This window comes from Piliocolobus tephrosceles, chromosome 15, assembly GCF_002776525.5.
Source record: "Piliocolobus tephrosceles isolate RC106 chromosome 15, ASM277652v3, whole genome shotgun sequence".
NCBI lineage: Eukaryota > Metazoa > Chordata > Mammalia > Primates > Cercopithecidae > Piliocolobus > Piliocolobus tephrosceles.
The window spans coordinates 86,543,818-86,558,526 of record NC_045448.1 but is presented as its reverse complement, the minus strand read 5'-3'; the positions used below and the strand labels follow the sequence as shown (position 1 = coordinate 86,558,526).

Sequence of the window (14,709 nt, the reverse complement as noted above, 5' to 3'; positions counted from 1 at the left end):
CGCTCTGTCGCCCAGGCTGGAGTGCAGTGGCCGGATCTCAGCTCACTACAAGCTCCGCCTCCCGGGTTTACGCCATTCTCCTGCCTCAGCCTCCGGAGTAGCTGGGACTACAGGCGCCCACCACCTCGCCCGGCTAGTTTTTTGTATTTTTTAGTAGAGACGGGGTTTCACCGTGTTAGCCAGGATGGTCTCGATCTCCTGACCTCGTGATCCGCCCGTCTCGGCCTCCCAAAGTGCTGGGATTACAGGCTTGAGCCACCGCGCCCGGCCTTATAATTTCTAACACTGTAAATGGTTCCCAAGACCCAACAGTTTGAGAACTACTTCTCTGGGATGCCTTATTCTTTTCCTAATGGCTAATCCCAGTGGAGGGATTTAGGTATTACAATTCTGTTCCAGACTCGTCTGAGAACCTTCTCTGATGGGCCACACTCTACTTACTGCCCTTGCTCTGTATTCCCTCTTCAGTCATGTTGTTCCTGTTTCCCCGGCTGCTTTTTATTTTCCTTCGTTCTTTTCTTCCCGCCTGTTCTTTCCTTTCTCTTTCTTTTTCGCTTTCTGTTTGTTTTTTGAGACGGAGTCTCACTCTGTCGCCCAGGCTGGAATGCAGTGGTGCAATCTTGGCTCACTGCAACCTCCGCCTCCTGGGTTCAAGTGATTCTCCTACTTCAGCCTCCCGAGTAGCTGGGATTACAGGCGCGCGCCACCATGCCCGGATAACTTTCGTATTTTTAGTACAGACGGGGTTTCACCATGTTGGCCAGGCTGGTCTCGAACTCCTGACCTCATGAGCTGCCCGCCTCGGCCTCTCAAACTGCTGGGATTACAGGCGTGAGCTGCTGCACCCGGGTTTTTTTTTTTTTTTTTTTTTTTTAGACAGGGTCTCACTCTGTCGCCCAGGCTGGAGTGCAGTGGTGCGATCACAGCTCGCTGCAGCTTCTAACTCCTGGGCTCAAGCGAACCTCCCACCTCAACCTCCCAAGTAGCTGAAACCACAGGAGCGCGCGACACACAGCTAACTTTTTTTTTCAGTGGTTTTTCTGTTTATATTGTTGCCTTTTTGTTGTTGTTGTTGTTCTTTATCGATCCTCCCGCGTTGGCCTTCCAAACTGCTGGGATTACAAGCGTGGGCAGTGCCCGGCCCCTACTGCTTTGAAACCTCGGTTCTTTGCAGTTCCTGGAAAACAAAGTGAAGGGGTTTTGCAATAGCTCAAAATCCGGGCAGCCCTTCCAGGCGCATCCTCAATTCGGCGTCAATCTCTGACAAAAAGTCTGCCCTTTGCGCCCGATCCCTCACACCAGAGAGCACCGCAGGGACGGAGCGACGGAGAGGACTAATGGTGTCGGGAATAACCCAAGGAAGTTGGGGAACTCAGACTCTTTTCAGTGTTTACAAAGAAAACGCCCTTCGGAAGGTATAAGATGCCAGTCGAGCAGTGCGCCTGCAGACCAACGGCACTAGAGGGTATCTTTGCCCCGCCCCAAGGCTCCTCGTTCCACCCCCTGACGCCAAGCAAGGAATCCGGCGCCGCCGGTCAGGGGTAGTATTTGCGACAGTGCTGGCGCTTTGCGGCCGGCCGCACAGCTGCTGACGCGTCGGGAGGTGGAGCCTAGGGAAGCAAATTTTCCTGGCGGCTGCTGTTCAGACGCGGTTGCTGTGACCCACCTTCCTCCTCGGCAGAGCAATGGCGGTGTCTGCCCGGTCCGCGCGGACTTCGCCCAGTTCAGGTTAGGCTTAGGACCCTGCCCTCCGGCGGAGAGTTCTGAGGAGCACTGGTCTCAGAGGGGCGGGGGCGGGAGGACGCCCAGTGTCTCCTGGTGAGGGGGTGGCCTCCGTGGGGAAGGGGGCGTGGCGAGCTGTGAGACATTTGCAGCCTGCGGCTTCTGGACGATGATGATATTCGGGAACACTTTGCTGTTAGGGGGCTGTAGTCTGAGGGCTTTTGGGACATTGGGGTATCTTGGAGAAGGGGCTGCACTGCAGGGATGTTTTCTATAGTCAGATCATTGAGGCAACCTCGTTGAGCCAACCCTGGTGGGCGGAAGCTCTGGGCCGTTGGTACTGTGATTTCTGTGATTTGAGGTAGAGCCCACCCCCGCACACACATTTTCTCCAATTATTGGTTGCAGATAAAGTACAGAAAGACAAGGCTGAACTGATCTCAGGGCCCAGGCAGGGCAGCCGAATGGGGAAACTCTTGGGTTTTGAGTGGACAGATTTGTCCAGCTGGCCGAGGCTGGTGACCCTGCTGAATCGACCAACGGACCCTGCAAGCTTGGCTGTCTTTCGTTTTCTTTTTGGTGAGTCTAATTTATGGGTGGGAGCAGTTTGGTTGGGAGTGGGAGAATGACAATCGTCAATTTTTTGGTTGCAAGTAGACTTAGCTCCCTTTTCCTCAGAGCTGAAGATACTGGTATAAAAGAAGAGGTCTTCTAGAAGTTTAGGATTAAACCTACTTTGCCTCCTCCAGGTAGGATTTACTTGGTGGTCAGAAATGCTTTTTTTCTTATTTCTTTTTCTTAGATGGACTTTCGCTCTTGTTGCCCATTCTGGAGTGCAATGGCGTGATCTTGGCTCACTGTAACCTCCGCCACCCGGGTTCAAACGATTCTCCTGCCTCAGCCTCCCAAGTAGCTGGGATTACAGGCGCCCACCACACCCGGCTAATTTTTTATTTTATTTTATTTTTGTATTTTTAGTAGAGACGGGGTTTCACCATGTTAGCCAGGCTGGTCTCAAACTCCTGATCTCAGGTGATCCACCCACATCCGCCTCCGAAAGTGCTGGGATTAATGGCATGAGCCACTGTGCCCAGCTAGAAATGCTTTGATCTGAGGCTATGTGATATGTAGAGGCCAGGCAGCAGTGACCCATTTTGCTTTTGGCATGAGGTTGCCCAGATGACTCAGAGAAACAGAGCAGGGGGTCACCGGGGCCATACATTTTGGCTGTGACTCTCTAATTGAGAGCTTCTTAACTGAGGCTGCAGCATGGTGTGCTTGGAATGGTTTACAGATGTGCGGAGATATTAGTCCCTTTATCCCAGTAGTTCTCAACTGGAGGCAGTTTTGCTCCTTGGGAGACGTTTGGCAATGTTTAGAGACATTTTTAGTTGTCACAAGTTGGGGGGAGGAAGAATAGGTGACTGCTGGCATCTGTATAGAGGTCAGGGATGCTTCTAAATGTCCTGTAGTGCGTTGGATAATCCCTCTCAATAAATAATTAACCAGCCCAAAATATGACTAGTCCTGAGGTTGAGAAACCCTGCCTTATCTCAAGCTGGCTTCCTGATCTGAGTAGCCCCTTCTGTTTATTCCCAGGGTGTTGACGAAATGCAACTGTTTTCGGGGTGTGCCAGGAAGCAGAAAAGGTTGAGAAGAAAAGAACTCCCAGAGCTCTTTTCTTTTCTTTCTTTTTTTTTGAGATGGAGTTTCAATCTTGTTGCCCCGGCTGGAGTGCAATGGTGTGATCTTGGCTCACCACAACCTCTGCCTTCCGGTTTCAAGTGATTCTCCTGCTTCAGCCTCCTGAGTAGCTGGGATTACAGGCATGCGGCACCACGCCTGGGTGATTTTTTTGTATTTTTAGTAGAGACGGGGTTTCTCCATGTTGGTCAGGCTGGTCTCAAACTCCCAACCTCAAGTGATCTGCCCTCCTCGGCCTCCCAAAGTGCTGGGATTACAGGCATGAGCTACCATGCCCTGCCTCCCAGAGCACTTTCTGAAGCTCAGTAGGTTGGATCTTCATAGCTGTCAAGACCTTAACAGTTTTTATAGCATTTTGTGCATTTCCCTAATTTAATCCTCTCTGTAGTCCTGTGACATATCCCCCTTCTCACAAATGGGGAATTGGTTAACTGAGCTGCAGGGGCTGTTCTAGATGGCACAACTGATATAGTATTGTGCAGAGTAGGCACTCAATAATTAATACTGAATAAATGGGAGAGCCAAGGTTAGAAAAGAAGTCTGACTCACTCAGACTTCTGGAGCTTCACACTCAACTGTGTTCCACTGTATTCTACTGCTTCCTTAGCTGAGGCCCAATGACCAACTCTCCTATTGCCTTCTTAGGGTTCTTGATGGTGCTAGACATTCCCCAGGAGCGGGGGCTCAGCTCCCTGGACCGAAAATACCTTGATGGGCTGGATGTGTGCCGCTTCCCCTTGCTGGATGCCCTACGCCCACTGCCACTTGACTGGATGTATCTTGTCTACACCATCATGTTTCTGGGTGAGGGCAACTGTGGGAGAGATGGAAATATTGACTGGCCTGCCAGAAACACAGAAATAGAAGCATGCTGGTGAATGGTCAGAGTCTTTGGCACCTTATTTCACTTTTGCTGTGATCAATTTCATGCTGTTGACCTGTGTGTCACCTGAGCTGTTGTCCCATAATTCTTTTAAAAATATTAAAATAACATCTAATTTTCATTTAGTTTTACCTGATTGTACAATGCTTGATTTTTCTTAATTCCAACCATATCCTGGCTCAGGGAAACTGGGCCTGTGGTGATCCCTTGACCTCTTAATCCTCTCCCTACAAATCCCAGGGGCACTGGGCATGATGCTGGGCCTGTGCTACCGGATAAGCTGTGTGTTATTCCTGCTGCCATACTGGTATGTGTTTCTCCTGGACAAGACATCATGGAACAACCATTCCTATCTGTATGGGTTGTTGGCCTTTCAGCTGACATTCATGGATGCAAACCACTACTGGTACGAGTCTGGGGGGACAAAGGGGAGGGGTTGGCTGGGTCAGGATGGTCATCAGAGATAGGGGCCCAGTGAGGTTCTAGAATTTGCCCCAGTCAGGATATTTTCAGTCATGCTTTGCAAAATATGGTTCCAAGGTCACTTTGATCTGGGTGGATGTGGGAGGGGAAAGGGCCAACTAGTTGGAGCACTTGGGATGACAAAAAGCAAAATGTCTCCATCCTACCCCTTCATTCTTTCCATATCTCCCCAGGTGCCTTGATTTATTCACCTCTTGTAACCCTCTTAGAGAGAAAAAGAGAATACTAAAGCCAGATATAGCTGTTTTCAGATACTTTAAGGGTGGTTATGTAGAAGAGGGAGCAGACTTTCTCTGTGGGAGCCCAGAAGGGCAGAGTTAGAGCCAAAAGTAGAAGTTGCTGTGAGGCAGAGTTCACGTCAGGAGAAGAGGGCCCACCAGGGCTGTTCATTGCTGCTGTTCTGGGAGGAGGTAACCCTTCCCCATTTCTGGCTTAGGTGACTGTCTCCCAGGGGAGTTGGAGAAGGGATTTGGAGATGAGGTGGCAGGGCAGATGACCTTAAGGATTCTTTGTATGTTCAGTGAGAAGCAATAAAATAGGTGTCAATAAAATGAGTTTGGGGAAAAAAAATCTCAAACATTGAATTCATTAACAGTCATTAAGTTTTATTTATTTTTCTTCTTATTTATTTATTTTTAAATAGAGATGGGGTCTCGCTTTGTTTCCCAGGCTGGTTTTGAACTTCTGGGCTCAAGCAATCCTCCCACCTCGACCTCCCAAAGTGCTGGGATTACAGGCATGAGCCACTGCGCCTGGCCTATTTGTTAATACACACATACAAATACCCCTTTGGTAAAATTTGAAACTCATTCAGAATGGCCAGCTCTGATCTTAGAGAATTGAGTCAGTTTTGATAGAATATCTCTGAAAAGTTCTGTTGTAGGGGTATTTGTTGAGATGGCGTCTCACTGTGTCACCCAGGCTAGAGTGCAGTGGCGTGCTCATAGCTCACTGCAGCCTCAACCTTCTTGGGTTCAGGTGATCCTTCCATCTCAGCCTCCAGAGTAGCTGGAACAACAGGTGTGTGCCTCCACACTCAGCTAATTTTTAAAATTTTTTGTAGAGACAGGATTTCACTATGTTGCTTAGGCTAGTCAGAAATTCCATTTTTTTTTTTTTTTTTTTTTTTTTTTTGAGACGGAGTCTTGCTCTGTCGCCCGAGCTGGAGTGCAGTGGCCAGATCTCAGCTCACTGCAAGCTCCGCCTCCCGGGTTTACGCCATTCTCCTGCCTCAGCCTCCGGAGTAGCTGGGACTACAGGCGCCCGCCACCTCGCCCGGCTAGTTTTTTGTATTTTTAGTAGAGACGGGGTTTCACTGTGTTAGCCAGGATGGTCTCGATCTCCTGACCTCGTGATCCGCCCGTCTCGGCCTCCCAAAGTGCTGGGATTACAGGCTTGAGCCACCGCGCCCGGCCAGAAATTCCATTTTTATGACTTCATGCATTTTGAAAAAATCACATATCGTTTATTCAGGGTTTTCCACATGGCAGGCACTTACTAAATATTTATAATTTTTCCTCATTAAGACCCTATAACGTCGATGGTGCTGTTCACATTTTGTTTTTTGGAGTCAGGGTCTTGCTCTGTCTCCGAGGCCAGAGTGCAGTGGTGCAGTCATAGCTCACTGCAACCTCAAACTCCTGGACTCCAGCGATTCTCTCGCTTTAGCTTCCCAAAATGTTGGTATTATAGGCATGAGCTACTGAGCCTGGCCTGTTTCCATTTTAAAGATAAAGAAGCTGAGTATTGGACAGTGAAGAATTTGCCTAAGGTCAGCTAGCGGTTAAGAAACGGAAGTAAGTCCAGGTGTTCTTGACTGCAGAGTCCAGTGCTCTTGACCACAGTGTAAGCTGCCTCTTTCCCAGCTTCTACTTCTTGAAAACATGCTTTGCTTCTGCTTCCCCAGAGTACATCTGGTGTTAGTAGCCTGGGTTTATCAGTTCTCTTCCAGAATACAAGCTTTTAGCAGGGACCCTGTTATACTGGATCCTGGCATCCAGGTCTATGAAACGTTAGTTTATGTTGTGTGTTACTCTGCTGTTGAGTGTTTTGATTTTTTTTTTAAAGATAATACAATGCATATTTATTTACACACACATAGCTTTTCAAACACTCCAAATTCCTTCCCTTTTTCAGTAATTTTCTAGTATTGTAGTCCTTTTTTCCTGATTTGATCCATTACAACAAACTCAACTGTGAGCTAACAAGAAATACTGAATTTTTGCTGTTATAACTTAATAGCAATATTTCTTCTATGACTTGTATAATCACGTTAGAATTTGCTTATATAATTCTAAAAGGTCTCAGAATAACCAGGGAGGATATGGGAGATGTGCCCAGGATAGATAGGATTATCAGGTATAAAAGGAAAGATGGAGATGTAGCTGGATTAAGCAGCACCCCCCCTATGTTTACCTCCCTCGGTATAGGTCTGTGGATGGTCTGCTGAATGCCCGTAGGAGGAATGCCCACGTGCCCCTCTGGAACTATGCAGTGCTGCGTGGCCAGGTACAGCATTTTAGGACAGAGGGAGGAGCTCCTTGACAGCCATGTGGTCAGCATGGCCATCCCACTGCCAGACTACACTCTCCGCTGCCTCCCTGGATCTTCTGTTTTTACCCTTTGCTGGAAAGCTAGGCTGGCTTCTCATTTTTTCCAATCCCTTAATCTCTGAATTCTCTCATTTGTCAAGGAAAGACTAGAGCTTTGTCCCTGCTAGACTGGAATCTTCATGACAAAGAGAAAGGATTCAGTCTGTGCTTTATGACTTCTTCCTTGGTGCCTGATACTGTCGCTGGCATTGGTTGGATGTCAATAAATGCTGGTTGGATGAGTGAATTTCTGAGATGAATGAATAGAAGACGGGGTCTATTCTTCCTTGGGCCCTGGACTCAGATCAGTATTTATTTTATTCATTTAAAAAATATGTAAGTAGATTATTTGGGTCAAGGACTATAATATTTGGGTCAAGGACTGTAACTCAGGAGCATGGATTAAAGTTGTCCTAACTATATGCTCCTTATTTTATTCTTGCCTGTCTGTAGAAAAGATTCTTTTGGCTTGAACTTTGTGTTACATTTTATTTTCAGATCTTCATTGTGTACTTCATTGCGGGTGTGAAAAAGCTGGATGCAGACTGGGTTGAAGGCTATTCCATGGAATATTTGTCCCGGCACTGGCTCTTCAGTCCCTTCAAGTGAGTGGCAGTCAGGGTGGAGGCCTCTTGGAGGCATGGGGACAGAGCAGGTGATTCATCTCTCTCAGTAATGGCACCTGTTCCTACTTTGCCTGAATTTGCCACATGCCTTCCTTTGTCCACTCATCTCCCTATTCAGCAGAAGCAGAGTCAGAAGAAGCAGAAGTGGTATCAAAAGACTGAGCCCTAGCTGCTCTTGGGAGATATATGGTATAGATGGGCAAGAAAGGAAAAGAAATTTAAAAAGGAAAGGAAAGAGCCAGAACTGGCTGACTTGGTGAGTGAGCCAGTGCTCTCAGCAACTGCCTTGGATGGTGTCTGTGTCCTTGCCTTGCCACTGTAGCCTCCCATCAGAGCCCTGCAGCTGATGTACTGAGAAGATGGGCACTCACTGTGTAGGCTCTGACAAAACCATTATTACCACTTCCACAAAACAAAGGGTCACCTCTCTGATTTCTGTCTTCTTCCCATTTCTTCTTTCCTCTTGTTTTACTTTATTCTCTTTCTTCTTCCCTGTTATTTTCCAGTCCCTGGAGTTTGACTTCATTATTATGTTAGCCAAGCATTTACCTTTTAACGTTTCCTCTCACTCATGACCTCCGTGGGGAACCTGCCTTCCACAACACACACACATCTCAGTCAAATTTTGTCCTAGGAGATCTGCCCTTGCTTATTACAAAGGATATGTTAGAAAACATTGAACACCTAAAGTTGTGAAAATGTAGAGGGGGCTGGGCATGGTAGCTCATTCCTGTAATCCCGGCACTTTGGGATGCTGGGGTGGAAGGATTGCTTGAGTCCAGGAGTTCAAGACCAGCCTGAGCAACATAAGACCCTGTCTCTACAAAAAAAAAATTTAAAAAACAGGCATGGTGGCTTGTGCCTGTGGTCCCAGCTACTTGGGAGGCTGAGGCAGGAGGATTACTTGAGCCCAGGAGTTTGAAGCTACAGTGTGCCATGATCATGCCACTGCCTTCCAGCCTAGGTGACAGAGTGAAACTTCGTTTGAACAACAACAACAAACAACCTAGAGGAGTGTCTTCATGGGTGGATTATGTACCTTAGGCATCTACCCAGCCACTGGAGTAGCCAAGGCACATTCGTGCTGTGAATGTGCTTTGACTGATGTGTTCTCCAGTGGGCTGGTGCTTGAACTTTCTCCGTATGTTTGCAGACTGTTGTTGTCCGAGGAGCTGACTAGCCTGCTGGTCGTGCACTGGGGTGGGCTGCTGCTTGACCTCTCAGCTGGTTTCCTGCTCTTTTTTGATGCCTCAAGATCCATTGGCCTCTTCTTTGTGTCCTACTTCCACTGCATGAATTCCCAGCTTTTCAGCATTGGTCAGTACCTGTAGCCTGGTAGGAAACAGGAACCATAGTTCTGCAGGAAGGGATGCTAATAGCCAGAGGCATTGTTTGGGAGTGGGAGAGGGTGGTGTGAGCAGTAGCTAAATTGAACCCAGGGTAGTCACTATGAAGTAGGCATAAATGGGGATAAGAGGATTGGGACTTCTGGGCTCACGACGTTGTACAGTAAGGAATCTCCAGGAAGAACAAATATCTTACAGTTAAGAACTACTTTCCAGCTGGGCATGGTGGCTCACGTTTGTAATCCTAGCACTTTGGGATGCAGAGGCGGGTGGATCACCTGAGGTCAGGAGTTTGAGACCGGCCTGGCCAATATGGTGAAACCCTGTCTCTACTAAAAATACAAAACTTAGCTGAGCATGGTGGCGCATGTCTGTAATCCCAGCTACTTGGGAGGCTGAGGCAAGAGAATTGCTTGAACCCAGGAGGCAGAGGTTGCAGTGAGCTGAGATCATGCCACTGCACTCCAGCCTGGGCAACAGAGCAAGAATCTCTCAAAAAAAAAAAAAAAAAAAAAAAAGAACTGCTTTCCTTTTCAGTGAAACACCTGGGAGAAGTCTCCTAAGGGAACAGGGTTGAAGAGGCCCAACCAAACTCCTCCTGAAATTTGTATTTTCTCCCTGCTTTCTTAGGTATGTTCTCCTACGTCATGCTGGCCAGCAGCCCTGTCTTCTGTTCCCCTGAGTGGCCTCGGAAGCTGGTGTCCCACTGCCCCCAAAGGTTGCAAGAACTGTTGCCCCTCAAGGCAGCCCCTCAGCCCAGTGTTTCCTGTGTGTATAAGAGGAGCCAGGGCAAAGGTGGCCAGAAACCAGGGCTGCGCCATCAGCTGGGAGCTGCCTTCACTCTGCTCTATCTCCTGGAGCAGCTATTCCTGCCCTATTCTCATTTTCTCACCCAGGTTTGTAGGGGCTGTGGAGTGTACCCTGGGCTCAGAAAGGGACGGATGACAACAGTTGGGAAAGAAGGGCTGGTTTTGCAGCCCCTTCTTGGTAGGGGATGGGGTCAATGTGAGAAGCATTGAGCTGAATCCCCTCTGCGCTGCCTTCCCAGGGCTATAACAACTGGACAAATGGGCTGTACGGCTATTCCTGGGACATGATGGTGCACTCCCGCTCCCACCAGCACGTGAAGATCACCTACCGTGATGGCCGCACTGGCGAACTGGGCTACCTTAACCCTGGGGTGAGATGTCTGATGCTGACAATTTACTGTTCTTTGGAGCCCACTTGTGCTTTGGGATCTGGTTTTGTCTTACACACACCATAAAGCAAAACAAATTTGAGTCTGCTTTGCCTTTTCTCAAGAGCCAGATTGAACTATCTTTTGTATGGGTTGAGATAGGGCAATGTCATTCATTTCCTTAAACTGAGATTAGATTTAGGAAAAGTAAGCACCACTAGCCCAGCAATGAAAAATTCATTCCCAAAGGCAAGTTCCATTTTTTTCTAGCCAGAATGGGCAGCAGGCAGGGATCTCATTGTGCCATTGGCAGTGCATGACCTGTCTTGGAAGTTGATAATGATATGGTGGGACTAATATGGGGGTTTGGGGCAGGTATTTACACAGAGCCGGCGATGGAAGGATCATGCAGACATGCTGAAGCAATATGCCACTTGCCTGAGCCGCCTGCTTCCCAAGTATAATGTCACTGAGCCCCAGATCTACTTTGATATTTGGGTCTCCATCAATGACCGCTTCCAGCAGAGGTGGGCAAGGGGAGCAGAGAGTGGGAAAAAAATGAAGCACAGTTCTTTTTACCAAGATGAACAGCCCTTGCTTCCTGGTATTTGTCTTGCTTAAAAGGCTGTCCTTCCTCTAGTGCATGTCCCCATTGATCTGGTTGTGGGCATAGCTGGTTGCTTCCAGCAGGGGGCACCATCATCCAGGAGAAAAGTGAGTTGACTTGTTCTTTTAAACACTGTTAACACAACGCCTTCTCAGGTAGCCGCTAACCCCCATTATTCCCAGTGCTCCAGATCTCTTCTGCCTTCTCTCTCTGCCCTGGACTGGCAATAACATGCTGACATAGGCCATTTCTTCTACTTCTATTCCCTGTCCTTGGGAATGATGAAAGGGACAGAACTGGAAGTTCTGGTCGGTGGGTGGCTGTGATGTCCTTAGAACATGGTTTTCTTTCCTAAGGATTTTTGACCCTCGTGTGGACATTGTGCAGGCCGCTTGGTCTCCCTTTCAGCGCACATCCTGGGTGCAACCACTCTTGATGGACCTGTCTCCCTGGAGGGCCAAGTTACAGGAAATCAAGAGCAGCCTGGACAACCACACTGAGGTGGTCTTCATTGCAGATTTCCCTGGTATGGAGGAAAGTGAGGGGAGGCTTTTCTGTCTTTCCTTCTGACTTCCTTGGCTAGGGACATTCCATGTGGTGGGAGGGAAGAGGGAATGTTTTTGAAACCTAAGGAGATGATGGTGGTAAAGGTGTGATGTCTCTGTTCTGGCTGGGAGTGAGTTCACTCTACCATAGGGTGGAATGATGAACTCTGTTGGTCTGGCAGGACTGCACTTGGAAAATTTTGTGAGTGAAGACCTGGGCAACACTAGCATCCAGCTGCTGCAGGGGGAAGTGACTGTGGAGCTTGTGGCAGAACAGAAGAACCAGACTCTTCGAGAGGGAGAAAAAATGCAGGTATTTTGCTGGGATTAACAACAGCAGAAAGAGCTGAGCGCAGTGGCTTACACCAGTAATCCCAGCTTCTTAGGAGGCTGAGGTGGGAAGCCAGGAATTCACAGTCAGCCTGAGCAACACAGTGAGACCCCATCTCTAACAATTTAAAAAATAATGGCAGAAAGCTTAAATGAGCAAAGTTCATTTATTATAGACTGAAAATATTTTACCATAGCAGTAATGCAGTGGAGCTCAAAAAACAAGGGCCCCTTGGACTGTGAATAGCCTCATCCAGGATTCTAGAGGTCAGTTACTTTCAATTCCAAAACACAATTGAGTAGAAAGAAGCCAAGAGTCAGAGTAGGGAGGCCATAGCCTGGCTAGAGAAAAGCTGATGAAATTTATCCATTTCTTCTCCCTTGTCAGTTGCCTGCTGGTGAGTACCATAAGGTGTATACGACATCACCTAGCCCTTCTTGCTACATGTACGTCTATGTCAACACTACAGAGCTTGCACTGGAGCAAGACCTGGCATATCTGCAAGAATTAAAGGAAAAGGTGGAGAATGGAAGTGGTGAGTGTATGAACATTTGGACTGAGATAGCCATAGCCCCTGGTTTCAAGAAGTCAGGGTTATGAATGATGTTCTAGCCATTCAAGAGTGAACTTGAAGTCTCTAGCTGGCAGAAGGGGAGTTCTAAGGGGAGAGAGTGATCCATCTCAGTGATTCCTTTTTTCTGTCTTCTGGGCAGAAACAGGGCCTCTACCCCCAGAGCTGCAGCCTCTGTTGGAAGGGGAAGTAAAAGGGGGCCCTGAGCCAACACCTCTGGTTCAGACCTTTCTCAGACGCCAACAAAGGCTCCAGGAGATTGAACGCCGGCGAAATACTCCTTTCCACGAGCGATTCTTCCACTTCTTGTTGCGAAAGCTCTATGTCTTTCGCCGCAGGTAAGCTCACAACAGTATTTGTCATTGCCATCATATGTTGGCAAGCTTGGTAACTTTCCCCTGTGGGGGGTAACACTAGAGACTCATACAGGAAAGGACAGTTTAGCTCTAGATACCTTTTTCTGCCATTCTTCTCCTTGATTTACTGGAAGAATAAGTGGCCTATATCTGATGGCCTGCTTTCTTGTTCTGCCTTAGCTTATCTCTAGCCTCTCTGTGGGCTGTTCCTACCCTATCCTGGAATCCTCTAGCAGACTGTATAAAGAGTGGAGTACCCTTCCAGCTGGGAGATGGAGGGTCACTTGGGGTGAGATTCCCATATATGCCTGTGTGGGAAGAGCGAGGACCAGGTGCCTTCTAAGGGCTTTAGCTGAAATTCTTCTGGTGAAACAAGAGTTTGAACTTGGTCTGCTTTTTCCTGTTTTTCAGCTTCCTGATGACTTGTATCTCACTTCGAAATCTGATATTAGGCCGCCCTTCCCTGGAGCAGCTGGCCCAGGAGGTGACTTATGCAAACTTGAGACCCTTTGAGCCAGTTGGAGAACCGAGTCCTTCAAACATGGATACTTCACATCCTAATCCTCCTGAGTCAAATCCTGATCCTGTCCACTCAGAGTTCTGAAGGGGGCCAGATGTTGGGTGCAGATGTAGAAGCAGCCAGTCACAGACCCATTCTATGCAATGGACATTTATTTGAAAAAAATTCTCAAAAGTTTTTTGCATTTTTTTTTTTTTTTTTTGGTCTAAAGCTGTTTTTAACTCCAAGATTATAACTTAGAGGAACCAAGGAAATAAAGCAAATAAGATTTAACAACCCAAGATTGAGAGGCCAGGAGGAGGTTAGAAGCAATGTGAAACTGTCTTCCTAGGATAAGATGGTAAGAGTAAGGTTTAAAGTGGCTTTTTGGGGCCTGGGTGCCATGGCTTATGCCCATAATCCCAGCATTTTGGGAGGCTGAGGCGGGCAGATCACTTAAGACCAGGAGTTCGAGACCAGCCTGGCCAACATGGCAAAATCCCCATCTCTACTAAAAATACAAAAATTAGCTGGATGTGGTGGCAGGTGCCTGTAATCCAACTACCCACAAGATTGAGGCATGAGAATCACTTGGGCCTGGGAGGCGGAGGTTGCAGTGAGCTGAGATCGAGCCACTGCACTCCAGCCTGGGCAACAGAGCAAGACTTTGTCTCAAAATAAATAAATAAAGTGGCCCTTGGGGAAAAGCAATTTAATATACCACGATGAGTAGCTAACCGTTCCCAAGTGTTTGCTATGTGCTACACACCGTGTGAGCAGTGTTACCTGCCTTACCACATTAGGCTGAGAAGTAAAATAATTTGCCCAAAGACATACAGCTAGTGAGGGATGGACTGATGGTTTGAACTTAACGTCTATCTGACTTAAGGTCCCGCACCCTACCACTTGTAATACTTCAGCATCACTGATAATCTGAAATAACGTAGCTTAAAATGTGTTTTCTTAATTAAAAGTATAATTGGATGGTGGTCGGGTTGTAAATACACATAAATTTATCTTCCTTGCAATTTTGGTTCCTTCTTTGTTCCTATTATCTGTATACACCCAGTAAGTGTTTCACTAGCCAAACTCTGACTTATGAGAGCAGTCAGAATAGCAGCATTAAAGTTAAATAAGGAAATCTAGATGATTGCTAGATTTTCTCTAAAAATAAGCTTAGTATTTGGTATTATTCTAGCCTTTAGTGAGCAGAAGGGGAGGTAAAGTAAGAATTAACCAAATTTAGTAAGGGATTAGGGAATGCTTAG

At 47.4% G+C, this 14,709-nt stretch overlaps 1 protein-coding gene across 3 annotated transcripts; it reads left to right on the top strand.

Moving 5' to 3' along the window:
* The first annotated feature begins 1,116 nt into the window (after positions 1 to 1,116).
* GGCX (gamma-glutamyl carboxylase) lies at positions 1,117 to 14,444 on the top strand. Of its 3 annotated transcripts, none has more exons than XM_023224967.2 (15): positions 1,129 to 1,728; positions 2,131 to 2,301; positions 4,072 to 4,230; positions 4,550 to 4,715; positions 7,222 to 7,300; positions 7,882 to 7,988; positions 9,163 to 9,326; positions 9,986 to 10,251; positions 10,404 to 10,535; positions 10,908 to 11,059; positions 11,496 to 11,665; positions 11,867 to 11,997; positions 12,403 to 12,550; positions 12,735 to 12,924; positions 13,354 to 14,444. In XM_023224967.2, exons 1-15 carry the CDS (start codon positions 1,686 to 1,688, stop codon positions 13,544 to 13,546), a joined length of 2,271 nt encoding a protein of 756 aa, XP_023080735.1. In that variant the 5' UTR covers positions 1,129 to 1,685; the 3' UTR covers positions 13,547 to 14,444. The 3 variants fall into 3 exon arrangements, with proteins under 3 accessions (XP_023080736.1, XP_023080735.1, XP_023080733.1); XM_023224965.2 differs by having other exon boundaries at positions 1,140 to 1,728; positions 12,729 to 12,924; positions 13,354 to 14,430; XM_023224968.2 differs by lacking the exon at positions 2,131 to 2,301 and having other exon boundaries at positions 1,117 to 1,728; positions 12,729 to 12,924.
* Positions 14,445 to 14,709: the final 265 nt, after the last annotated feature.

What these genes read in the sequence shown, in the direction of transcription:
- GGCX (XM_023224965.2), top strand. Translation starts at nt 1,686, where the DNA reads ATGGCGGTGTCTGCCCGGTCCGCGCGGACTTCGCCCAGTTCAG. An exon ending in TGGGCTACCTTAACCCTGGG is followed by an intron (nt 10,536 to 10,907) that starts GTGAGATGTCTG and finishes GGTTTGGGGCAG; the next exon opens with GTATTTACACAGAGCCGGCG. An exon ending in AATGACCGCTTCCAGCAGAG is followed by an intron (nt 11,060 to 11,495) that starts GTGGGCAAGGGG and finishes TTCTTTCCTAAG; the next exon opens with GATTTTTGACCCTCGTGTGG.